General features: G+C 42.9%; 1 protein-coding gene across 2 annotated transcripts in view; it reads right to left on the bottom strand.

Annotated features, from left to right (window-relative positions):
• CCDC197 (coiled-coil domain containing 197) overlaps positions 1-10331 on the bottom strand; it is a 32612-nt gene extending 22281 nt beyond the window's left edge. For both annotated transcript variants that reach the window (XM_054971860.1, XM_054971859.1), the window contains exons 1-2: positions 9992-10331; positions 1838-1883 (exon numbers count right to left, since the gene is read on the bottom strand). In XM_054971860.1, the coding sequence (XP_054827835.1) occupies positions 1838-1883; positions 9992-10077 (132 nt within the window). In that variant the 5' untranslated portion in view covers positions 10078-10331. The remainder of the gene's footprint in view (positions 1-1837; positions 1884-9991) is intronic.
• Positions 10332-26485: the final 16154 nt, after the last annotated feature.

Raw genomic sequence — 26485 nt, forward strand, 5'->3', positions numbered from 1 at the left:
CCACAAGAAGTAACAAATTGGTGGCCATTTTGTCTCTGGAAAATGGCACGAGGGGAGAAGGGATCCCCTCATCCTGCTGCTCCGCAGTCCCCAGCAGGATTGGCTCCTGTAGTGATTTTAAAACAGGTTCTAAAATGGCTCCGTGTGCCCACTCAAGGACCTGGCATCATCTAGTTTGGCACCTGAGTGGGGAATCAAAGTCAGCTCTCCAAGTGCTAGCCCAGTATTCTAACCACTACCCTGCTAAAGCTGCTCACTCAGGAAGGCTCTGCTTCAAGTCAGAGGCTCAATCTTGTGAGTCAGCAGGTCAGGCATCCTCTTTGAACATCACGGAAAACTTGGCCGGGGGGCGGGGGGGGGGGGAAGAAAACTGGTTCATCTCTTCTTGCAGCTGGCCCAAAAATAGAGCAGTGACTCTCCTTGGGAGCCGGCACTGACAGCCCAAACTTTTATCTGGATAAAATGCCGGAAACAAATGGTTGCAAATGCATCCTTAGAAGCCTTAGGATCTTCTATTATTACAGGATTTAACTTCCCTCTTGCCTTTTATTACTTTTGAAGCTGCAACGGCTCAATCCTTACCATATTTCTAGTTTAACTCGCCTCACGAAAACACTGGCACTTTGTCCTATATTCAACCTAAGGAAAAGATTCATGAGCAGGGTCAGCCCTAGGCTAAAAGGCACCAAAGGAGAGGAGGGTCTTTGGTGCTCCCCCTTTGCTTTTTCAGCTTCTAAGTAGCCTGTTTCAAACTTAGTTACATGGTTTGCAGACATGATTTATCCCTGTCATATAAGATTTCTTTAGTACATTTTTATCCCACCTATCGTCCAAGGAATTCAGGATGGCATACATTGGCCATTTCCACACGGCTTACCTACCCTTGGAACGACCCGGAACATCGTGCAAAAAACGTGGAGGATTGCGTTTTCTCGCACGAGATTTGCGCGATGCGATCTTCATTTGATTCTCATAAGGTTAGGTTAGGCTGAGAGAGAATGTCTTGGACAAGGCCATCAGTGAGTTTCATGGCAGATTGGGATTTGAATGAGGGTCTCCCGGATGATAGTCTGGCCATCTAACCAGTATGCTAAGACCCGTCACTCATTATTAATTCTTCCCATAAACTTTTTAATGTTAAGAATAACTGAAATTGAACTAAATCAAGAAATTGAACTAAAATAGTGATACCGCAGATGACCACTTGGAACGTCAATCCTACATTTTGTACTAATGTACAATGTAGATGAGTAGACAGTGCACAATGGTGTGTCACCCCACCCCTCTAACAAGTCCAGCAACCCAGGAGGCTACCTGGGCCACCTGCTTCTTAATTTACCCCTACCCACAAGGTATAACTGTTAGAAATAGTTACATCTCATTTGTTAGCAGAGTTACTTAGAAGCATTTCCCCCAACATGCAGTAATTAATCCTTAGGCAGTTAAATTGTAGAAAAGAACTTACAGTTTACTGAGGTAGATTCCATTCATGGCAATATTTGGGAGTAGAAAGAAAGAGTCCTAGTCTAAAGAGTCACTTTCCCTATACCAACGGCCAGCTAATCCAGCATTGGGGCTGCATGTCAGTATGTGGAGAAGGCCTTCATGGCAGGAGTTCTGAAGAATACATCCTTACTCTTGGAAGGACATAAGGCAAGAAAGATAATCTCCCAAGAGATGCACAGAGAGAGGAGGAGTCAGGAGGCATTCCCACCTTAGACAAAGAGAATCCGCTTACTATCAAAAGAGTTATAAATACACAGAGGCATGCAGCCCTCCCCCCCCATGTCCAAGGCATGCTGAATCATCTATTCCATCAATAACAAGCACAGCTAACCTCATGAATGATAGGAATACGAGAGACATCTTCATCCTCTTCTTCCCTGTAAAATACAATAGCAGGATTATCATCATGCATAGAACAAAATCAGATTTCAGCCTTCTGTCTCACTCTAGTGTGACCAAGAAATGAAATACAGGAGGAGGTACCTGCAGTGTTGACTCAGCAGCACACAGAGTTCCCCAATGGGGCCATTTTGGGTCAGGAAAATGGTGCAGGAAGGGTGTGGGAGACTGAAGTGTAGGGTTGCCAGGTCCCCAGGCAGAGGAGGGAGACCCAAAATAGGCCCCAAACAAAACACGGGAGCACTCCCACTGCCAGCATACTGTCACTTATGGAAGTGACATTGTTGAGTCCACTGGGAGTTCATGTGCCGCGCATGTTCTTGGGGTGCCTGCTGATGGCGGGCAATCTTCATGTGGTTCAAAACTCCTGCTAGTCACCAGTGACCAGCAGGCAATCAAGTAAACTGCCAGGGATCCCTACTGAAGTGCCTTCTCTCCCCATGCTGAGGCACTGATCTGAAACAGGCCGGTGGAGTACTTGGGAAATTATTTATCTAACGGAGGGGAATGAGAATCAGGGTCCGGGATGCTGGCAGAGTCCCTATGCAGCAATCAAGACCCTGAAACCGATTAAGAGTAACAAAAGTTTTATCAATAGAACAAACTAGATAAGAAAGAGAAAAATAAGCCTAGCTATCTTGCTTATTGAGAGAGTTCTAAGGAGATTACCCTGAGAGTAGCATTTTGCAGATGGACGAGGGGGGGGGACTTATTAGAAAGAAATTACTCCTCTTACTGTCCTGTCTAACTAGAGCTTGCTGCCCCCTGCAGGATCTGTTCTTTGTACACAAGATGTTGCTATGAACCGAATTGGGGCGGGGGGGAATATAATGTCTAGTTCAGCCTTCAGTCGCTGGAGTAAATAAGGACAGAAACAGGTTATTTTCGTGAGCACAAATCGATTAGAATCATTTTGGAAAGAAGTGTGATGATGATGATGATGACTAATACTAGGGACCAAAAGTATTCAGTCATGAATGACTGTAATTAGGGGAGCAATTTTTGGAAATGCCGTGTAAAGAAAAGAAAGTAAATGTAAGCTCTGCTTTAAATAATGTGGGGCTGCAACTCTACATGGAGTCAGGCATTCTGAACCAGATATAGCTGCACTTAAAAGTCAGAGGAGCTAAGGCTTGCTGAGAGGTAAGAGCTGCGCAGCGTGGAAGTAAAGTCAATTCATTGCGCCCTCTGTTCTCTTGTTTATATGCTATGCAGAGTTTATAGCAGCAAATATGACAGAAAGCATCTGATACATGGCCACTGGGCTACCTAGCACAGATCAGAGTCCAAACAAAATAAGTAATTACCGCATGTTCCTTAAAACTCCCCTGGTCAAACCCTCTGCAAAGGCTCCTAGGCTGATAACAGTGACAGTACCAGAGGCTGCACAGAGCATCACAATGACCTCTCTATGGCATCTCTGCTTCAACCTTTAGGACCCTCATGGACAGAAAAAAAATCTTTGAAAATGCAAATGTATGACCAGAGGACCTTCCTCTTTCAATATGAGGAAAGTGTGGCCTGGAACCAAACTTTGTTTTCTGCTGGCAGAAGAAGAGGGTAATTCTTTTGCTGATTTCCCCCTCTTTCTGTAGTCTCTTACAACACAGTGCTGTTTCTGGGGTCCCCTAACTTGGTTTTTAATATTCATTTAGCCATCATGGCCATCCTCTAGGAATGTGACTGATCCCCTTATAATGCCACTTAAGCCACTGTTATGTCGGGAACAGTGAATTCAACAATTATTCGTGTGCGGAAAACCAATGACAGCACCTTTTTGGTGGTGACACCTTACTTTGCCATCCCCTCCCTGCTGGGGCTTTCTTGAGCACCTGCTTTGCTGTCCTTTAGGCACCAGGCCAAAACATTTTTCTTTATCTGGACGCCTTTAATTGAATTATTCCATTTATTTTAACTATTTTTATTGTTCATTTTTAGCCTGAAGGCTATTTTATGGGTGTTATTTTAAGCCACTTATTATGTTTTTATGGCTCATTTTTACAGTTTTTAATGATTTTACTGTTTTTACTTTGTGAGCTGCATATACATGTTCTAAATAAATAAATAAAGTCTAGCATTATGGAAAAGAGAGGAAACTGTTCATACATCTCACCTTAATAATCTTTCCCCCCTAAATTAAAAGCCTCAAACGTATTAGCCTTTTCTCATAAGAAAATGCTCCAAACTTTTTACTATTTTGGTTATCCTTTTCAGCAACTTTTTTTAGTCTTATGATACTGTTTTTCAGAAGAGATTATACAAACTGTATGCAGCTTCTTCTACCCATTAATTCCCTATTTTCCCATGTAGTGCAACATTCCCAGTATGCTGGTTTCTGCAGTGAGGTGGAAGGAGGAAGAGATAGCAGCTGTTTTGTCTCCCGTTTTGCTGGTACATACATTTAAATCTCTGAGTTGCAGTCCAACAGGCCTAGAAAAGCTTGCATGCTAAAGTTTTCATAGGCAGGATTCATTTCATAGAAAAAGAGCCGCAGGAACATATTAGCATAAATCATTAGCATATGCCACACCTCTTGATCGTGCCAAAATGGCCGGGATTCAGCTGCTGCCAGATGGGGGAGCGTTCCCCCACGTGGCAGTGGCCCGGTCTGGGCTGTTTCAGTCCCAATCCAGGCTGAAACGGGCCCAAAATGGCCATTTCAGCCTGGATCGAGGCCGAAACGGCTGGGATCAGGTAGGTGCCAGGAAGGGGAGGGTTCCCCCACCTAGCACTGACCCGATCTGGGCTGTTTTGGCCCCAATCAAGGCCTAAAGGGCCCAAAATGTCAAAAGGACAGGTGGACAGGGCCACCTGACTGTTGGGGGAACTGCCGGAACTTCGTTCTGGCACATTCCCCCTGGAAATGAGCCCTGTTCATAGGTATGTTAATATTGGCTGAATGTCATTATTGCAATTTCCTAAGTAATAATAATAATGATATTTGATTTATATACCATCCTTCAGGACAACTTAATGCCTACTCAGGGCATACAAAGTATGTTATTGCAGCAAATCCAACCAAAGTCTTTCAGCCACATTTAATTCCAGCATCTATTTTCATGGACTAGACCCCACTTCATCAGATACATGGATCAAACACAGGCCAGGTTTTACAATACTCATAAGTCCCATTCATTTACTAAATTTTAGAAGAGGCTGCATTTAAACTCAGAAGACCCATTCAGGGAGTGTGTGCATATGGGGATTGGATTAGTTATTATAATGTGATTCCGAAAGATATGAGAGCTGTATCAACCACAACTCTATATAGTGCCTCAACCAACTTAGCAGGAACTTGTTACCGACATACCTGATGAGATAAATCTAAGGTAAAGGTGTGCAAGCACTGAGTCATTACTGACCCATGGGAGGACATCGCATCACGACATTTTCTTGGCAGACTTTTTGTTATGGGGTGGTTTGCCATTGCCTTCCACAGTCATCTACACTTTACCCCCAGGAAATTGGGTAGATAGATCTAGTGGCTAGAAAGTAACTCCATGGTAAATCAACTTCCTGGTGTGAGTAGGGGAGGGAGCTCTATGACCGGCAGTGGCTCTGCCCTCCAAGGTCTTAACCTGACTGGTACCTGATCTAGGATTCAACCTGAGACCTTCTCTACGCCAAGCCGATGTTCTGCCACTAAGCTATAGCCCCTTCCCCAAACAAGTCCCAGTTGTGCATAATTTAAAGTATTCATGGCCATTTTCTACACATGTTCATTGCTCACATTGGTTTTGCTTTTTTATGGTGCCTCAAAATTAGAAGGAACCTTCAAAGGTTCACTTTATGTATTAAAAAGCCCAACAGACCTCTCATCACACAAGGTTCATCCTCAGAGATATCAGAGTACAGTTTCTTAGTAAATTGAAAACAATAAACGCACAAATGCATAAATGACAAAATAATAAGCAACGCCTTGTGGAAACTGCTGCTTAAATATTTTGCTTTACATAAACACACGTGCATTGTGAAATCTGAAAATCATGGAGAAAATGCAGAGAAACTGACACAGACTCTACAGGGTGCAGAAAGAACTTCCACATTCAGCAGTAGCTACAGATTATGAACACAGCTGATCATCCAGCCATGTTAGAAAGGGGAGAAAATTTTGCAGCTTGGTAGAGACCCCAACCATTGTCACCTATGGGGATGCATGGTGGGAAAGGAATTACAGAAGATTTTTTTGTCTAATTCCGATGTCTAAGCAACCACCTCATAGATTTGACCCATCAGTCAATACTGTGTAGCAGCAGTTTTCCTTACACCAATAATTACAGTTAGCAACCAGGTTTGCTTGGCAACGTAGCTATCAGTAATACATAGTAGCAAACACCTTGCTTTAGCTAATGGTTTATGATGGTAACAGACTTTGCAACAAGATGTGACAAAATCCACAGGCTGTTCACAGGGTGGTATGCATAGCTGAAGGGGAAGTCGCGAGTTTGGAGCGTGATACCCAACCAAAGAGGACACGTATGCCTTGCTGTAGTAGCATTATAAAAGCTCTGAATATTCTGACCCAAGTCAGAGGGGCATGGTGGCTTGCTTTTGAGAGCTCTGTTCCTCTCCTTTGTTGCAATAAAGTTTTTGGATCATTCTGCCTTCTCCAGCCTCTGTGTGGTGATTGGCAAACACACAGGGGAGCTGACTGTGGCACAACACACCCAACAGGAACCCCTACCGCACAGGAAGGTAGATAGCTCACTTCCTCTGGGATGGCAGGGGTAGCCAGGGGTAATTAGTGTTTCAGTTCCCCACAGAGGAGGATACATTATACAACATGAGAAAACAAGATATATATGGAAAACAGACATAGCTGAGGTTTAGAGAGAGTGATGTCAAGTTTAACAAAAAGCATAATTCGGCAGACTGATGGACACCTTGTAGAGAGCTATTCAAACAGACACCCACAAGCAGCAGCTGCACATAGTTTTCCAAATCTCTCCTAGTCCTTCCAAAACTGACTTTACCAGCTGGAATTATATGCTTCCTATTCTGCATGGTGGATTTGTAGATATACCTCATAGGATCTTTTGTAAGGTCAGTGTTTTCAGTCCCATGTTTTGCTGCTTTCGGCAAACCAAGCTCTGCTTTCTCATGAAGAGAGAATTTAAATAATGCCCATTTGCACAGTCAATGGGAAGACATTCCAGAGCATGGCTCAGCTTTTTAGCATAAAAACTTTCTCTCCCTTCACAGCATAAAGGTCAAATCATGGGGGAGAGGACTAAGTGTGAGAATGGTTTCATATGCCATCTCGGTCTGACTCCTACACTGTGGAAAACAACAGCGGTGAAATCATCTCTGGACACATTTCGATGGGATCCATTGGTGCTTGCCAGCAACTAATTTAATTGAGCCAATTTTGAATGCTCTTTGTATGATGTCGGAAGACTTTGTACGCTGACTTTCAAACCACCATTGCCCTAAGCTAGATTTCACAAAACTGCAAAATGATGGAAACACAACGAAGCGGGGAGAAGATAAACTCACGTGATTGCGTGTGTTCCTCTTCAGGGGAAATGGATGAAACCATACAGAGAAAGAGAAGCATGAGGCTAAGGTATAAGAAGCCTATTTTATCCCATGCAACTTTTTCACAGTCTGGATTTTCTGCTGGGAAAAGGATTTGGGGGGGGGACAAGTCAGATTACTGCATGGGGAGGGGGCACAGGAAAATAATACTTCATGGGCAGAAATCATTGTGCCTGTGAAAATGTTTGTCTTCCAAGGCAATGTGCCAGTCTTCAGTGTGGCTATTCTGCTCTCCTTCTGCGGCAGTGCTACAACTAATAATTTTAGCCTCATTACAAAGGATGGAAAGATATGTTACTAAGTACCTTGGGGTGCTGAAGTGAATCTCATTTAATGTGTCCCCTCCCAACTTTCCATTCACTGGCTCACACAGTCACACTTCAGTTTGCTCCCCATGAGTACATTAACACATTCGGTATCACTTACTCCTCAACTGCTAAAAGTAACCCCATTTCCTCCTCCAGGCATTGAAATGCAGATCCTGACACTTCCTCATACCTTAAAGAAATCCAAATTGACAAGTCAAAGGAGCCTACATTACTTGTTCTCGCAATGAAAACAGAGCTGAGTTGGTTCTTTGCCCTCCAGACACACTTGCAGATGCAATCACACAAAGGGAGCTCCTGTGAAAGTGGCATTCACATGCATGGAGCAAGAACAGCCTGCACATGAATTGAGGACCACACATAAAATCCTGCACTTGAGCATCCCCAGGTAATCTGCAAAGTGCATTTCCCCCTTTCATGTAGAAGCTTTACCGGCTATGTGACAATAATTCACAGGTGCAGCTTCTCCTGACCAGGGGAGTCTTAGCCAATGGGCATCAGGGGCAGCTGCCCCAGGACCCATGCTGGGAGGGCTCTCGGCCACCCATATCCTTAGCCCTCCCAGGAGAAGGGAGAAGACAAAGGACGAGTTCCTGCTGCCACCCATGCCCACCCTGTCTGGGGCTCAGGCAGATGGCTTCTGTCTGTGGCAGCTCCCACCCACCTTGCAAGGGGTGAGATGTGAGAATCACCCCTCCCTTGGCCATGGAGGGATTGGGGGTGTAGACAGTGATTCTGGGGCCCCATCCTAGCCATTTGTCCAGGGCCCCAGAATTGCTAGGATCACCCCAGCTCCTGATGCAGAGCTTGGGAAAGATGGGGAAAGCTTCCTTGCTGCATGGGTTTTATTTGTTTTGCTAGCTGTTTAAGGGTCAGAAGCCTTGCCAAGAAAAAATGTCAACTTTCTTTGCAACAATTAGGAGTGTTCCAGTCTTTTGGTTCCTGTAAGATTTCTTACTGTCATGCACAATTTTCTACCTTTGTGCACAATTTTGAACAGCAGTCTGCTGTAGGAAAATACTGCTAATTCTCCAAGCATGCTTCAAACAGGATGTGTGGGGAATGATGCAGAACCGGAAAAAAATATAGAAACATAGGGGTGGAAGAGAAGCCAAGGGTCATCTATTCCAACCCCCTACACAATGCAGAAAATTCGCAGCTACCAGAGAGACTGCAGGAGCTGGGGTATGTGATTTCAATAAGGGAAGGAGGAAGAATTAACCCCCTTTCCCCAACAGTGTGTCCTCAATCTAGTCCCTCCTCTCCCCTGTAACCCTGGAGGTTACATATACATTACCCCTAAGCAGTAGCTGCAGAAATGTTCTTGCACCACATGCAACTATGCAACTTCTTCATTCCATCTTAGAATGCAAAAACAAGTAAGCCCTCCAAATCTGCCAGTCTGCCACCCAAGCAAACAGAAAGTTTTGTTCTGCCCCATTGGAAACCATAAGGCTTCGTCTCTTGCAGCCGGCCACCACCACCCAGCCCCCTTGAAGTCAAATCTGGCTGCCCCACCATTAGATTGCTAACCCTTTCACACAGACTAAAAGCAGGTCTTTCTCAGTCTGGCAACTTTTTTTAATGAAGAAGCTAGAAGCTTGAGTTGCCACTGAATTTTTACCAAAACTAAAAGCAGAAACAACTTTAGAGGCTCCTATATACCTGAGCAAGCCATCTAAGGAGTTTTGAGATTTCTCAGGAGACGCTGATACAACTTTATGTTGCCTCTGAATCTTGCTTAAAGCAAAAATTTGACATGAATTTGAAGATGCCAGTTCAAGCATCTCTGAAAATTCCTTGGATGTTAAAGCTGTGATGTCACTAATATTTACATTTTCTCTCCCTTCACAGGGAGAGAATAAGTCCCACTGAACTCAAGGAACTTCTGAGTGAAAATGCATATGATAGGGTTACACAGTATTTCATAGGAGTTTTGCATACTGACCTGGAAATTTACGGATACAAAGCACGTACTCTACTACAGAGGTCTGTCCATCTTTAATGAACACAATAGCATGCCCTCATACCATAATACACTTGCATATCCTTATTGAGCAAATATTTTCTGGCTACTTGTAAAGTGGCCGGCTATGTGTTACATTCGTTTGGCAATGAATCCATAACATACCACAAATGCAGACAAGCTCTAACTCTCTAATTCTCCTTTTGGCACTAAGAAATCTTCAAGGCAAATATCACACACATAGTGATCACCTTACCTGTGTTCTCCTAGCTGAGTTACAAAAATGTTTTTCCTCCTGTTTTCCACCTGCAATACGTATTTGGGATCACTATCTTTTTCCATCGTCGTCAGAGTACCTATATCTCTTTTAAGAAAGAAAGAAAGAAAGAAAGAAAGAAAGAAAGAAAGAAAGAAAGAAAGAAAGAAAGAAAGAAAGAAAGAAAGAAAGAAAGAAAGAAAGAAAGAAAGAAAGACTTTCCTTGCTGCCAAAGAGGAACTGTATCTGCAACAATTTCCCCTGCAGAAGTTGGAGAAAAAGAAGGCTGAGAATGCCCCCCCCCCCTAAAACTTCTCAGCACAACTGTGTTAATGCTGCATTACAGAGTTATGTGCATGAGGAACAGCACACCCAGATCCAGTTGCACACTTTTAAGCACAGGGTTCATGTGTGAGGTGAGTTTTCAGGGTTGCTACAGTTACCTTTCTGCATTTGGTTGCTTTCTCTGTTTCCCCTAGCAACCTGGGCACACAGAGCATGGATCAAGGCCTTGAGCACAAAGTGAAACCTACCCTCACAGTTCTCTAGGGAGTTATTGCTTTAGCATAGTTATACACAAACCATGCTAAAGCTACACCACCTTTTTTTTAAATAAAACAAAAACTTGTGGTGTGGATTGCATACTCTTACCCATCAGAAAGGACACATAGCAGATTTGTTTTTTAAAAAGCAAGCTGACAAACATTTAAGATTTCAATAGAAGCAAAAATAAAGTTGTATTTTAAAGTATATTTTGGGGAAGTTGTGTCACTGTGGGGAGGGGAGCGTTGTGTACTTTTTAACGTCTCTTCATAAAATCCGTGTGAGAGCTGGTGTGGTGTACTGGTCATAGTGCTGCTCTAGGATCTGGGAAACCTGAGTTCAAATCCCCATTCTACTACGAAAGCTTTGGGTAACCTGGGCCAGTCATACCTGCTCAGCCTAACCTACCTCATGGGGTTGTTGTGAGGGTAAAATAGAGGAGAGGAGAAACGAAGCTGAAGTTGGTTCCCAGTTCCCAGTTCCTTATTCGCAGTTCCTTATTCCTTATTCGTTATTCGCAAAGCCAAAGAAAAATATTGTGGGAAAACTGAAAAGCTATAACTCCAAAATGAAGTTTGCAGGGGCACATATTATACACCTCGATATTCAGAAGACTCAGCACTCTAAGTACAAAACCCAGATCTTGAGTAAACAGCTTCAAAATAGGATGCCCCCAGACCATTTCAATAAGAAGAAAGGGGCAGCAGCTGCAGCAGAAAAATACTTTGGATTACCCCAAATTACACAGATCTGAACTCCAGAGACTGTCCCCTACAAGAGGACATGTGCTGGTGCTGATCCAGTCTCTAGTTCTGGACCTAAGGCCTCGAATGTGGCCTGCTTCCAAGCACCCAGTATTAGATCCAGTCTGGTTGCTAGTGCTGATCCAGTCTCTGGTTCTGGACCTAAGGCCTCCTATGTGGCCTGCCTGGAAAAAACTTGTATTAGGCATTGCTGTGAATAAGGAAGTGGGGAACTATAAGCCCTCTGAAACCCAAAACAATCTTTGGATCACCCCAAATCACACAGATCTGAATTCCAGAGACTGCACGGCGGGCCGGGTGCCTTTGCCTTTGCCTTTGCCTTGGGATGGGGATGGGGATGGGGATGGGGATGCGGAAATTTATTTTTGGCAACCTCTTCTACATGCAAAACTTAAAACTTCTGTGGTACAAAGTTGTAATGTTATAAAATGGTAAAAATTTCATAAAATTGTAATTTTACTAACAATCCAACTCAAATAAGTGTATAGATAATTCAAACAGTATAGTTTCTATAATCATATTAGGCATAAATATTAAACATAACTTTTAAACATTAAGTAAAAAGTATTAAATACTCGGTAGAGATGGGTTGAAGGTTTTATCTTAAATCCTGAGCAGCTTGAAACCTTCAAGTGAGAACTGAAAACACGTTTCTCTGTTTTAGAAAAACTGTTTGTCAGTACAAAATAAACGGGATGGATGTTTTTGTTGCACTCTCCCAACCAGGAGACAGACTCCTCCTAAGAGTTTAATGGCTTCTTTCATTAACAAACGCTAATCTTTTTCATTAAGTGAGGTATCAAAATATAAATCTTTATTTAAATAAAACATAGAAAAATAGAACAGATGAATACAACAAGAATTAAGTTTCCTAACATTTCTTAATGAAATCTAACTCAGTCAGATTAACGATGAAATGCATTCAAGTTGCCGTAGCACATATTACAAGGGTAACTTTCCTGCCTAGATCTTCATGAGATTCCTTTTGGCCAAAACCCTGATCTGCTATTTGGATTACCATTTTTATATATTATCTTATGCAGAAATCTAAGATCTTTTCATATGATAACATAGATAAATATCAAACCAATCATAATTTAATTCTTTTTTACTATTTCCAATCATGTGACATTCTACCTAGCCAGAAGTACCACTATGCCCAGCTGCAAGATAAGAGAGATGGATAGTAAAAATGACAGGAAAAGTTACATGACCAGATCATCCTTGGTCTCTGCTAACAATTACAGAACAGTTATCTGATACTGTTCACTATTTTTAATTGGCTGTCAAAGATAAAGAAGCACCAGTTATACACCATACTAGAAAAAGAACAACAGTGAAGTTCATACAGCGTTATTTAGAATGCATATGTTTCACTAAGTATGTGTTCTAAACCATAATCAGCAGTCTACTGGTTTGAATCCCACTACTGACATGAGCTCAGTAGGTGGCCTTGGGTCAGCCACTCCTCTCAGCCCCAGCTCCATTGTGGGGATAAGAATAACACTAACTTGTTCACTGCTCTGGGTGAGGCACTAATATGTGTAGAAGAGCGGTATCTAAGCACAGTTATTATTATTATTTATATTTCCATGACACCATCCCTTGACCTGTGAAATTAAGTATTTTGATAAATATGAAAATGCTACAAAATATAAATGCATTGCATAATGTGTGAGTGTACATATACAAACTTTAAAAATTGTATTGGATAATACCGCAAAGCATGGTTACTGAGAAAGCTGCTTTCACTGCTTTCAGTGTGGAGAGCTGCTTGTAGATCAAAACAACCTGGCGAGCTGTCTTCATGCAGAGTGCACTTAATTCTCTTGGCTTTCAATTCTGCTTTCGTTCAGCATGGGTAAATCAATGTGTCAGCAGTAAACATTTGTATCACTCCTCTCTGAATGACCTTTTAAATTTTACTGCCTATCGTGTCAAAGCAATTAAAATTAACAATATAGTTACTAAGCTGCTAAGATCAATTAATGGCTCTTAGGCTTTATCTATTGATCTAGTGACATCTTCAAAACCCACTGGTAACAGACTATACATACTTCTCTTCTATCCACAATATACACACAAGGATTGATTACATATTCTTATCTTCTAAATTACATATTTAAATGACATATTCTTATCTCCTAAATTAATTAGTCAAACTCTTTATATCAAGGATTGGTGACAAGTTGTGGACAGACTATGCTTGGACAGAATGTACACTGAGAATAAATGACATCAAACAAATTGGAAACTAAATAAATCACTTTTATTTAACAAATAAATTTCTTCTGAAGTCTTTTTAGACATTAAACAATAGAAACAAATAAACTATGTGGCATTCCTCAAATCCACGTGTAGGATGCTATGGAAGTGGTACTTAGAGGGAAATTAATCTCCATTGCCTCCTGTCATGAAGAGCAAAAAGAAAACATTAGAAATGAAATGATATCTAGAATAAGAAAACTAGAAGATGAACACAAAAAAGGCCACCCAATCTATAAACTTACTTGCTTGAAAATTAAAGGAAAAAACCTCCTCACATTCTATACAAGCTATTAAAGGCACCCAGGAAAAACTCAAACTAATTCTGTAAAATTAGCCGATGTATTTGCTGAATACTACCAAACCATTTGTACATCAGACAATCCTGACACTAATCATATTTTAAATTATTTATCATCATAGGAAATTATTTGGAAAAAAACTCACAAGAACATAAACAATATCTGGACCAACCAATCACAACAGAAGATGTTACAGTCAATATCAAATCCTTGAAAAAAATAATAAAGCTTCAGACAGGAATGGATTCCCTGCCAAATTTTTACAAAAAAATACATTCACCTACTTTCAACTCCACTAACTGCCACATGCAACTCTGTTATGATAGGAGGTAGCATCCTTCTATCTTGGTCAGAGGCTGAAATAGTAGTTACTTCAAAAAAGGACAACGATATTACAAATACTAAATCTTATTAACCAATACCCTTACTGAATCAAGACCAAAAGATCTTTACAAGCATATTTGCCAAAAGATTTTCTAAATTTAAATAACCAACTACATTCACCTTGACCAGACTGGCTTTATGCCAATAAGGAATCTTTTTGACAATACATGTAACACTTTAACTATAATTAATTTCTGTGAAGCGTACAAAACCCCTGCATTACTTCTGGCCTTTGATATAGAGAAGGCATTTGATTAAGTGGAAATACCATATCTAAAACTTTTACTTCAAAAAATGGGTTTTGGTGACCAATTCTAAAATGCCATTAATGGTCTTTATCTTTCTCCAAAAGCTACAGTTAGGACTAACAATGTACATTCGATAGATATCCATATAGCAAGGGGAACTAGACAAGGCTGTCCCCTTTCCCCATTTCTGTTTGCCATAACTATAGATAGGGCCGGTGCTACCATTAGACCAACTAGGCAGCCGCCTTGGGCACAGACCTCAGGAGGGGCATAGTTTTATACAGATTACTTTCTTGAAAAAAATGCAACTAAGAAAACCTATTGAGCACCCCCTAAATGGTCCTGTCCACAGACATCAAGCAGCTCAAAAGCTCACCGTAACATTTATTTATTTATTTATTTATTTATTTGATTTATACCCTGCCCTCCCCACAGATGGGCTAAGGGTGGCTAACAACATTAAAAAATACATTAAAATCACAGAAAATCACATTAAAATCACAGAAACATACAATCAATAATATTTTTTAAAAAATGATTAAAATACTCCAGGAGCAGGCTATTTAAACAAATATCGGGACCGCCTCTCCCTGTACGTTCCCCGGAGATCGCTCCGATCAGCGAATAAATATTTACTTGTGGTCCCCGGCCCTAAGGAAGCCCGCCTCGCTTCAACCAGGGCCAGGGCTTTTTCAGTCCTGGCCCCAGCCTGGTGGAACGCTCTGTCAATGGAAACCCGGGCCCAGCGGGACATATTATCGTTCCGCCGGGCCTGTAAGACAGAGCTGTTCCGCCAGGCGTTTGGTGATTGAAGGGGGCGGTGCCATGTCAGCCTCCCACCTTTGGGGTGGGGAAGGTTCTCCCCACCACTGCACCTTGTTAATTTGTTTTATTATTTGTATATTGATTTTAGTTTTTGTTTTTATCAATTTTAACTGTTCACCGCCCAGAGCCCCTGGGATGGGCGGTATATAAATTGAATAAATAAATAAATAAATAAATAAATAAATTGGGAGTCCGTATACAGGCATGGCAGACGGCTGAGGGCAGCTCCGGAAGAAATGGTGGTCTTAGATGGAAGAAGAAGGACACTCGCTGGCACTCAGCCAAAGGCCCAGCAGAACATCTCCATTTTACAAGCCCTGCAAAACTGTAACCGGTCACACAGGGCCCAGATCTCCAGTGGGGAGAGCATTCCACCAGGCCAGGGCCAGGGCAGAAAAAGCCCTTGCCCTGGTTGAGCCAGGGTTTGGGCCAGGGACCACCAGGAGTTGCTTGTCTGCAGAGCGCAACACCCTGCAGGGGACATAATGGAAGAGGCAGTCCCACAGGTATGGAGGTCCCAGTCCATGAAGGGCTTTAAATACCAAGGTTAACACCTTGAACCGGATCTGGAACTCCACTGGAAGCCAGTGCAGCTGGCACAGCACATGATGAATGTGCGCTTGGATGGGCGTTCCGGTAAGGACGTGTGCCGCTGCATTCTGGATCAGCTGTAACTTCCGGGTCAGGCCCAAGGGCAGTCCAGGATAGAGTGAGTTGCAGTAGTCTAGCCTGGAGGTGACCATTGCATGGATTACTGTGGCCAGGTCCTGGGGTGAAAGATAGGGCGCCAGTTGCCTGCCCTGTCGAAGATGAAAAAAGGCAGACCTGGCAACAGTCGTGACCTGGGCCTCCATTGAAAGTGTGGCATCCAAGGTCACACCCAGACTCCTCACCATCAGTGAAGGTTTCAATTGTACCCCATCGAGGGCTGGGAGCCGGTTCCCAGCTCGATTGCCCCATGATCCAGACACAGAACCTCTGTCTTCAGGGGATTCAATTTCAGGCGACTCTGATGTAACCATACCGTCACAGCCTCAAGACCCTTGACCAAGGAATCCAAAGCAAGATCGGACTGGCCATCTGTAATGATTCCAAGTAAATGTGTGCATGTATCTTTAAATGCTTGATGAGATAGGTGAAGAGTGGAGGGTGAAGGAGATGGATGAGTGAGTGATATGATTGGTTGAGGACTGAGAGGGTGGGCGGAGTAAATGCAGTTTGAGACTGAGAGTAGAGAGAAAATTTTTAGTCAGAAGAAAGCAGGCTAGCTGTGTGCTGCCTGAATATGTTGAAGTGTTTATGAGAGAAATATAACCTGTGTGGAACCTGAACTGAGCATGTTTGTGAAAGGACACTCAGTCAGGGAAAGAGAGGCCAGCTGTGTGAATGAGAGTCAATGAAGTAACTTTAAGAACCGAGAACTACATTTATGAAACCGATACGCTTCTTGACTAAATAAAAGTTTATTTTTGTTTTGTTATATCCCAGTGTAGCTGTCATTGCTATATCCCATTCCTATCTTCAGGGCCACGTAGAACCACGAAGGAGCCTGACGCTTAGGAACGTTACCAAAGGGAAAATTTAAATAAAATATGTATTGTCGAAGGCTTTCACGGCTGGAGAACGATGGTTGTTGGGGGTTTTCCGGGCTGTATTGCCGTGGTCTTGGCATTGTAGTTCCTGACGTTTCGCCAGCAGCTGTGGCTGGCATCTTCAGAGGTGTAGCACCAAAAGACAGAGATCTCTCAGTGTCACAGTGTGGAAAAGATGTAGGTCATTTGTATCTACTCAGGAGGGGTGGGGTTGAGCTGAGTCATTCTGTAAGAGTTTCCCAGGGTGTGGAATGCTAATGGCGGGAGGCTTCATTGTATCCTGAGGAGGTTCTTTTGCATCAAGCACCAATCCATATGCAAAAGAACCTCCTCAGGATACAATGAAGCCTCCCGCCATTAGCATTCCACACCCTGGGAAACTCTTACAGAATGACTCAGCTCAACCCCACCCCTCCTGAGTAGATACAAATGACCTACATCTTTTCCACACTGTGACACTGAGAGATCTCTGTCTTTTGGTGCTACACCTCTGAAGATGCCAGCCACAGCTGCTGGCGAAACGTCAGGAACTACAATGCCAAGACCACGTTAAATAAAATATCTTGGAATAAAATATTCCTGGTGGCAGCAGACTACCCAGAGGGTTAAGGGATAGATTAAAAGAAAAATCTCCCCTGGAGAAAGTAAAGCTCATAACACCATCCATCAGCAGATAGAGCTGAGTGTCATCCGCATACCAGTGACAACCTAGCCCAAAGCTGCTGGCTAACCGGGCAAGGGGGCACATATAGATGTTAAATAGCATCGGGGAAAGAATCGCCCCCTGAGGGATGCCACATACCAAAAAATGGTAAGCAGACATCTGTTCCCCGAGTGCCACCCTCTGTCCTAGATTGTGAAGGAAGGAGTTCAGCCATTGCAGGGCTGTTCCACGAATCCCCACATCGGCAAGGCAGTGGGTCAGAAGATTATGATTGACCATGTCAAATGCTGCTGTAAGATCTAAAAGTATCAGCAGTGCCGACCCACTCCGTTCCAGGTGTTGCCGCAGATCATCTGTGAGGGCAACCAGAGCCGTCTCTGTACCATGGCCAGGCCTGAAGCTGGACTGGAATGGATCCAGGATAGAGGCATCACCCAGGTATACCTACAGCTGTTCCGCTACCGCCCTCTCAGTTACCTTACCCAGGAATGGAATATTCGAAACTGGGCGATAATTGGCTGGATCAGCAGGATCCAGTAATGGTTTCTTTAATAAGGACCACACCACTGCCTCTTTCAGTGAGTCTGGAAAAAAACCAGAACTCAGAGAAAGATTAATGATGTCAGCTAATGGTGTCCAAATCCCATCACCACCACTTTTCACCAGCCATGATGGGCATGGGTCCAATGGGCATGTGGTAGGTTTCACAGCATGCAGGACCCTGCCCACCTCCTCCTGGGAGAGTGGCCTGAATTGATCTAATATCAACCCTGAGGACAACCAAGGGGCCTCCAGTACACATACTGCATCAACTGTGGTGGACAGATCCCGATGGAGTGACAAGATCTGATCCGCAAAATAGTCTCCAAAAGCCTTACAGCTTATTACTGAATTTACATTTTTATTTGCCCATGTGTGAGGGACATTAAAGACCAAATCATTCTGGAAAGTTGTGCTGGGCGAGAACTAGTGGACACAGTGGAAGCTGCATAGTAGTCTCTCTTTGCAGCTTTCAGTGCCATCTCATAGGCCTTCATAAACGTCCTATAAGATGTTCTTGTCACTTCATCATGGAGTCGCCGCCACACCCGCTCTAGCCGTCTCAGCTCCCATTTGATTTGTCGTAGCTCATCAGTATACCAAGGAGCGACTCTAGTTCGGGGGCGGAGAGAGCGACGGGGAGCGATCTCATCAATAGCTTCAGAGAAACGGGCATTCCAGTCCTCTATCAGCTCATCCAATGAGCCACCAGGGGGCATCGGATCCTGCAGAGCGTTCAGCAATTCAATTGGATCCATTTGACTCCACGGGTGAGCATAAATCAGCTCGTCGCCCAAGCAGGAGGGGGTCATGGTGCCCAGACAAGCCCACAGGATGAGGTGGTCTGACCATGGCACAGTGTGTGTCCTGCTCGATGTGTGGGCATTGATACAAACTGGGAGAGTCCTAATGCTGCCATGGAGGCTATCATGTCCATGGCCTGTGAGGAGGTAGCATCATCGGCATGGACATTGATGTCCCCTAAGACCAGAAGCCTGGGGTACTCCAAGGCCCAGCCAGCCACCGCCTCTAACAGGCCAGGCACAGCATCTGCTGGTGCGCTGGGCGATCGGTACACCAGACAAATGGCTATACTCTCCTCGGCATCCCACACCAGGCCCACACAATCAATGCCAGCAATCTTTGGCAAGGGGAGCAGCCTGATGGAGAAAGACTCTCGAATGAGCACCACTACCCCAACAAGACATTTACCAATATGTAAAACAAGTATGAGAAACCTGTACCATAAATGTGTTGGAATATATGTGTGTTGCAAGGTCTGAGATTCAGTCATTATGGGGTTAATGTATTTACCTACCATGCTATTGTTTAGATTGACCTGGAAGGGGAACCTGGCTCAAAGCCAATAATCTGCAAGCCCGGGAAACTTGAGAGTGTTTGTAAACTGTTATTGGTCAACAGGTCAGGTGACTTTCTTTCAGGGTCAAGAAGACAGAGGAAGAAGAAGATTCTCCATTCAGTTATCCCAGCTCTTTGTTTGTAACCAGTAGTGAGAATGTAGCTCCAGGCGTTTGTTATTTTGTAGGCAATCCTGTTAACCTTTTTTCCTTTAGAAGTAAATGATTTTAAAAGCTAAACTCGTGTGCTGACTCTCTATTGATTCAAGATCCATTGCACCTCTGAAGAAAAGCTATTTTTTAACCTTTTCCCCCAACAAAGTGGACCAGTTGAAGTAATTATTAAGGTGAAAAAGATGCTAGCAATTCGTGTATATTGTTCTTTGAATAACAGCAGTATGGTATGGCTTTGGATAGGCAATATGAGATCATTAGCTCTTGAAAAAGGCAAACCTTATGAGTTATATCATCCTGCTTTCAGATAATACTGCCAGTCATTGCTGCATCTCAAAATAGTCTAGGAGACTCAAAGTTATCTCAGAAGTCTCAGTCAACTTGAGAGGAACAATCCTTACTGAAACTACTCCTTTTTAGCTCTCCAGAGAGCCAGCTAAAAAGAAGAAAGCAAGCAAACAAAGTAACTGCAGACAAAAGTATCTCCTTTTCAAGTACAACATAATTCTCTCATTGTCTCACAGCAAACATGAGAAGGGGGTGGGAGTTGAAGACACTCAGTTGTGCCAGCCAGGAAAAAGGTGGGGAAATAGCTTCCAATGCTACAAAAAGAAACTTTTCAGCAACTTGAGGAAGCCAAGCAAGAAGTGAGAAGGAAAACAAAAGGGAAAAGGTGGGAAACTGCCTCCAGTGCTAAGAAAAAAACCCACTTCATAGAGCAAACTGTATCCCAGCAACACCAAGAGAAGAGGCAGAGTGGAAAACACTAAAATCTTCACAGCTATTCTGCTGTGTCTGGAAAGAAATGGGCAGAAAGTCAGCTTCATGGCTGCAATAAAAGGGAGGAAAGTAGGGAAATTCTACTGTAGCAATGCGCAGAGCATACTTGCTGCAGAGGAACAAGTGCAGGGAAAAATACCTCTGCACTAGAACCTACAACTATATAGTCAAGCTTTTAAGGTTTCCTCAAAATCTGAAAATCCTTTAAAGAGTTATGATGACCTCGTCCAATCCTTAAGGCCACTTTTGGTAGGTGCTCGAGAGGGAAAACTGGTCAAGACCAATTTGTCATCTAAACCTTAGTTTGATCAAAGCTGTATTTGTGCTAAAAATGCTTTAATCTATGCCTATAAGCTAGCACTGAGAGCTGATGAAAAGACCAGACAGGATGCATATCGTTCTCTTTCATTTTTAAAAAAGAAAGATAAATCACTGGTTGCCCGCTGTAAGAAAGAACATACCAGAAAACTGTGGGCCAATATAACTGAAGCAGCTACGAGCAAAAACTCAGTGGTGTTCTGGAAACTAGTGTCAAACCGCGCCTCCACAGCCGCCTCCCCCTTGGCTTCCTGTATCCCCCCAGATAAATGGACTTCTTTTTTCCAAAAAATGTATGATGATCCTATTCAACCCCCTCCTGCCCTAACAATAGAAAATCTGGCCAAATGCCCCCCAGTTCATGCCGAAGAGGTAAAAGCTTATATTAGCCAGTTAAAGAATGCAAAAGCCCCTGGGCTTGATGGACTATCTCCAGAATTACAAAAACAAATAAGGACTGGTGGGCAACTTTCCTAGCCTCCCTATTTACTTATATTGATGAAACCGGCTACATCCCCAATGATTGGGGAATGGCTATAGTAGTCCCCTTCCATAAGAAGGGAAAGAAGGAGGATCCATCCAATTATAGACCAATCAGCTTACTAAGCATTGTAAGCAAGTTGTCTACAAAACATCTGCTGGAGAAATTTTTAGACTGGCTAGAACAGGAGGAAATAATTGCTGATGAGCAAGCTGGGTTTAGAGCTGGCAGGTCAACAATAGATCACTGCCTAGTAATGCAACACCTTGTAGAGAAATATGCTACAGGAGACCAAGCATCACTTTACCGGGCATTTGTTGATTTAAAAGCAGCTTTTGACACAGTCTCTAGAAATAGACTTTGGAGGAAACTGCAGGCCTCCTCTATTGATAGGCGACTGCTGTTCCTTTTTGGGGCTATGGACAACCAAACTGCCCTGAGTAAGGTGCAGCCAAACTGGGCATTTGACTGACCCCATTCAAACTTACAGGCAGGTGTGCTTTCTAGCCCCCTTTCTGTTTATCTTCTACATCAACAATTTGGTAAACCTTTTGAATGACCCTGGATTGCACCCTCCCAAATTAGCAAATAGGCACATTCACGTACTGCTCTATGCAGATGATGCTGTATTACTTTCTAGGACCCCCATAGGGCTGAAACGAGCCCTAAAAATTTTTTCCCAATTCTGTGATACTGAACACCTTCTAAACTAATTACCAAAAAACTAAGATCCTGGCTTTTGGTAAAAATCCAAAGATCAGACGATGGGAGCTTCAGGGGCATCAGTTAGAACAAGTTACCAGCTTCAAATATTTGGGTATAGTTTTGCAAGCCTCAGGTATCAAAACAACACATAGCCGCTTCATTGCTGATGTGGGAGAAAAAACAGCACACGATATACTGAAATTCTATCGACCACAAGGGGGGCAGTATGAACCAGCTGCACTCAGATTGTTTAAAGCCAAACCATTGGCCCAATTAGTATACGGATCATTCTTAGGGCTGCCATCCTCCTCTTTCTCTCAACTTGAGAGAGTGCAGTCCAAATTCCTTAGAGCCCTATTACAAGTGCCCAAATGCATGCCTAACTCATGGGTTAGACTGGAAACAGGAATGTTAAGGGTAGAGGCCAGAATCACCATCCTTTCCATTTTCAAATGGCTGTCAGGACGTCTAAACCCACAAGGTCTGCTCCTTCTGTTATTCCAAGACAAATTTCAATCTAATTGGCAAAAGGCGACTCTGAAATCCCTGGGAAAATTGGGTCTTTCCCCTCAAAGTTTGCTAGTCATGGGGTTAGACCGAGCAAAATCACTCATTAAGCAGAGAGTGACAGACATTGAAAGACAAACAGATTTACTTAGAGCACCAGGTTTTATTTCTTCAGATACTACTAAATATATTGCCGCTCCTGCAGCCTATTTTTACTTTCTTGAATCCAGTAACTCCAGAAGGGCATTTACTTTAGCTAGGAGTTCAACTCCACCCTCTGCCATTCTGGAAGGAAAGTTTAAAGCTGTCCCTTACTCTCTTAGGCTTTGCTCCTATCCCCTAAGAGAAACTGACTCAATGGAGCACATCTTCTTTAACTGCCCAAGTCACAGTAAAATTAGAGCAGAAACCATCAGTCCATTAGTAGAAAGATTCCCTGGAAGTTCAAATAAAATCAAACTTGATTATCTTTTCTCTGATCGGAATCACCAGACAACACATCAAGTAGCAAGATTCTGTGGCCAGGTCTACAAGCAACATAAATCGCATAAGGCAGACTGAATGTATTTTAACCTTTTAAACAACTAATTTATGATGATCTTATTTTTTTACTCTTATATTTATTCATCATTCTTCCCCTGTATCCAATCTCGACTGTTTTTAAACTGATTTGCAAATGGTTTTATATGTACTGGTCGCAGACTATAATAATAAATGTGACTTGACTACCTCTGCACTAAGAATAGCAGAAATACCTGAACCTACTTCATGGGATGAATTATCCTAGCTACCACCAGAAGAAGCTGAGAAATGGAGAAAAGTGGAGGGTGTGGTGTCGGTGTTGAAGAGAATGATAACACATTGAAAGAGCTCCGTCTCTCCCATGCCTGAAATTTAAAATTTATTTTGGAAGGGTAAAGTAAAAATATTTACCCTTCCAACATAAAGATACACTAAGAGATCCAAAAGGCAGATTCATATTTATTAAAGGCACTATAGAAAACCAAACTTACACATTTGGCTCAATTTATGCCCCAAACCAAGACAGCCTAATGAAATTCTAAAACAAAGTTCGTTAGAATACACATGTATCACTTAGTATAATGTGCTCTAAACCATATTTTCATGACAAACCCACAGAAACAGCAGCAACATAACCTAAGGGTATAATGGAGAGCAACAAATAGAAACAGAAGGATTAAAAGTATCCTGCTCGCTAGGTTGGAGGCAAGTTCTGACAACAACAGAGCCAACAACAAAGATTCTCAGGTCAAACTCCATGGTCAAGTAACAGATTCCAAAATCAAACACTGTGACCCACCAAGGCTCAGGCAGCCAGAACCTAAGAGCTCACCAACAGCCAAGTCCAGAATACCACAATTGTGACTAGCTAATCCCATGCTAGCTGCGGCCTTATAAAGGGAGTTTCTCCTACAGGTCAGGCTGGGTTCATTAAGCTTCTTTCTCCAAGCTGGCTCATCTCTGCTACTCAGGAGGAGTAGATCAGATCCTGTACTGGCTCTCCTGACATTTCCTCAGCAGGGGGAAGGCCATGGGCTGCCAGGCATGCACTCCTGTGCTTGGTCCATGCCTCTGCCCCTACCCTCAGCCTTCGTTGCTCCTGGGGTTCTTTGGGAGACAGCGGCAGGTCTGACAGCAGGCAGGTCCATGCTAAGGCTGCCTGGCTTGATGACACTGTGGTTGCCAACGCTCCTGGAGATCCCCACAAATTACAACTGATCCCCAAATGACAGATTTTAACATTCTCCGAGACATGGAGGCTTCTTAGGCTGGCCTATGTGGAATTATACCCCACATAGGTACTACCTGACAATTGATGCCAATCCACCTAGAGAACTCCGAGAGTTACAAATGACTTTCAAATGACAAGTTTTAATTATCTCAAACAGAATGCTGGCTTTGGAGTGTGGCTTCTGTGGAATTATACCCCACTGAGGACCCTCCATATTATGATTGCCATACCTGGAGATCTCCTTCCATTTCACCTGAACTCCATATGTCCTATTTTACCTAAATTGGAGACAATGGTGGTATTGGGTATTGGCAACTGGGGTGTCTGAAGCACCTCTTTACAGTAGTTGCCAACCCACCTGGAGATCTGTTTCCGTTACAACTGAACTCCATATGGTGACGTTATCTCTCTTGGAGACAATGGTGTCATTGGAGGTCAGTGCCTGTGGCATTATACCCCTCCGAAGCCCATCTTACTGTGCTTCCTAATATCCAGCTGGTATCATCTGGCCCATAATTTAAACCCTATCCTCTGCTGCCAACAGGAACAGCTCCCTGCCCTCCTCTAAGTGACAGCCCTTCAAATACTTAAAGAGAGCAATCATGTCCCCCTATGACATCATGCAATTTGGATGTTATGCCTCCGTTGACAGACCCCAAGATCGCACTCACCTTTTTTGTCACTTCATCACACTGGCTGCTCATATTTAACTTATGTTCCATCTGAACCCCAAGATCTTGTTCACACACACTGCTAACCAGAAGTGTATCCCCCATCCAGTATGTGTGTTCCTCATTTTTGCTACCCAGATGTAGAACTTGGCACTTATCCTTGTTAAATTGCATCTTGTTCACATCCACCCACTTTTCCAATGTGTTCCGATCTCATTGAATTCTATCCCTATCTACTGATTTTGTTTGCTGCTTCTCCCAATTCAATGTCATCTGCAAATTTAATGCATAGCCCCTCCACACCCTCATCCAGATCATTTATAAAAATATTGAAAAGTACCAGGCCCAGGACCGAGCCCTGTGGCACCCCACTGGGCACCTTCCTCCATTCAGATGAAATGCATTGACATCTACTCTTTGAGTGCGGTTCTCCAACCAGTTCCCTATCCACCTAACTATCCTAGAGTCCAGTCCACAGTCCTCTAGTTTACCCATCAGAACATCATGAGGAACCTTGCCAAAAGCTTTACTGAAATCCAGATAAACTACATCAATTCTCATGATCCAGTAAGCCTGTCACTTGATCATAGAAGGAGATGAGGTTGGTCTAGCAGGACCCATTGAGGACAAATCCATGCTGACTTCCGCATATCACTATGTTGTCCATCAGATGCTTGCATACAGACGTGTTTAATATCTGTTCCAATATAATTTTTTTTGTCACTGCATCACACTGGCTGCTCATATTTAACTTGCGTTCCATCTGAACCCCAAGATCAGCTGTAATTCAAGGAGAACTCTAGGCCCCATCTGGAGGTTGGCAATCTTATCCAGTCTCCCGCTCTTCAAATCAGCTCTGCTGTTCTCCTCTATATGCTTGAATCATCTCTCCGTGCACTTACTGACGCTTTAGTCAAATCCCTCTCCAAATACCCACACTTCGTGCAGCTTTCTTTTTTTTCTTTTTTTTAAAAACATTTTTTATTGGTGAGTATAATTTCCAAACATTGTTTATATCGCCATCCTATCTAATTTAAATCTTATCCCCACCCTTTCCCCCCTCCTTATCGACTTCCAACAGTTTTCCAACCCTTAACCCCCCTTATTACTTAACATATTTTATCTTAAATACTTCTACCATACATATCTCTATGTAAATATTTCTTAGTCTAAGCAATTTCCTATACTATATATATGTTATATTGAATTTACTAGAATCTCAATCTTACTTTCTAATAATAAAATACATTCTACAATATACTTAACTATAATCCTAGCTTAGATTAAAATAGTTATAATTTTCTCTTAAAGGTAAAGTCACTTCTCTCTTCTGTTTATAATATCTCAGTTCAAAAATTCTCAAACTGCCACAGTTCCCCTCTCACATCCCATTTTTTTTCTAGAAATTGTTTCAGCTTCCCCCAATCTGCCACATATTGTCCTGGATCAAGATCTTTAAGTTTTCTTGTCATTTTGTCCATCTCCGCCACGTACAGCAATTTGTAAATCCACTCTTCTACAGTTGGTACCTCTTGTACTTTCCACTTCTGCGCATACAAAAGTCTTGCTGATGTAATCATATAAAATAGCAATGTTCTGTGCTGCGTTGGAACATCTTCC

The sequence above is a fragment of the Eublepharis macularius genome, chromosome 2, assembly GCF_028583425.1.
Source record: "Eublepharis macularius isolate TG4126 chromosome 2, MPM_Emac_v1.0, whole genome shotgun sequence".
Classification (NCBI taxonomy): Eukaryota; Metazoa; Chordata; class Lepidosauria; order Squamata; family Eublepharidae; genus Eublepharis; species Eublepharis macularius.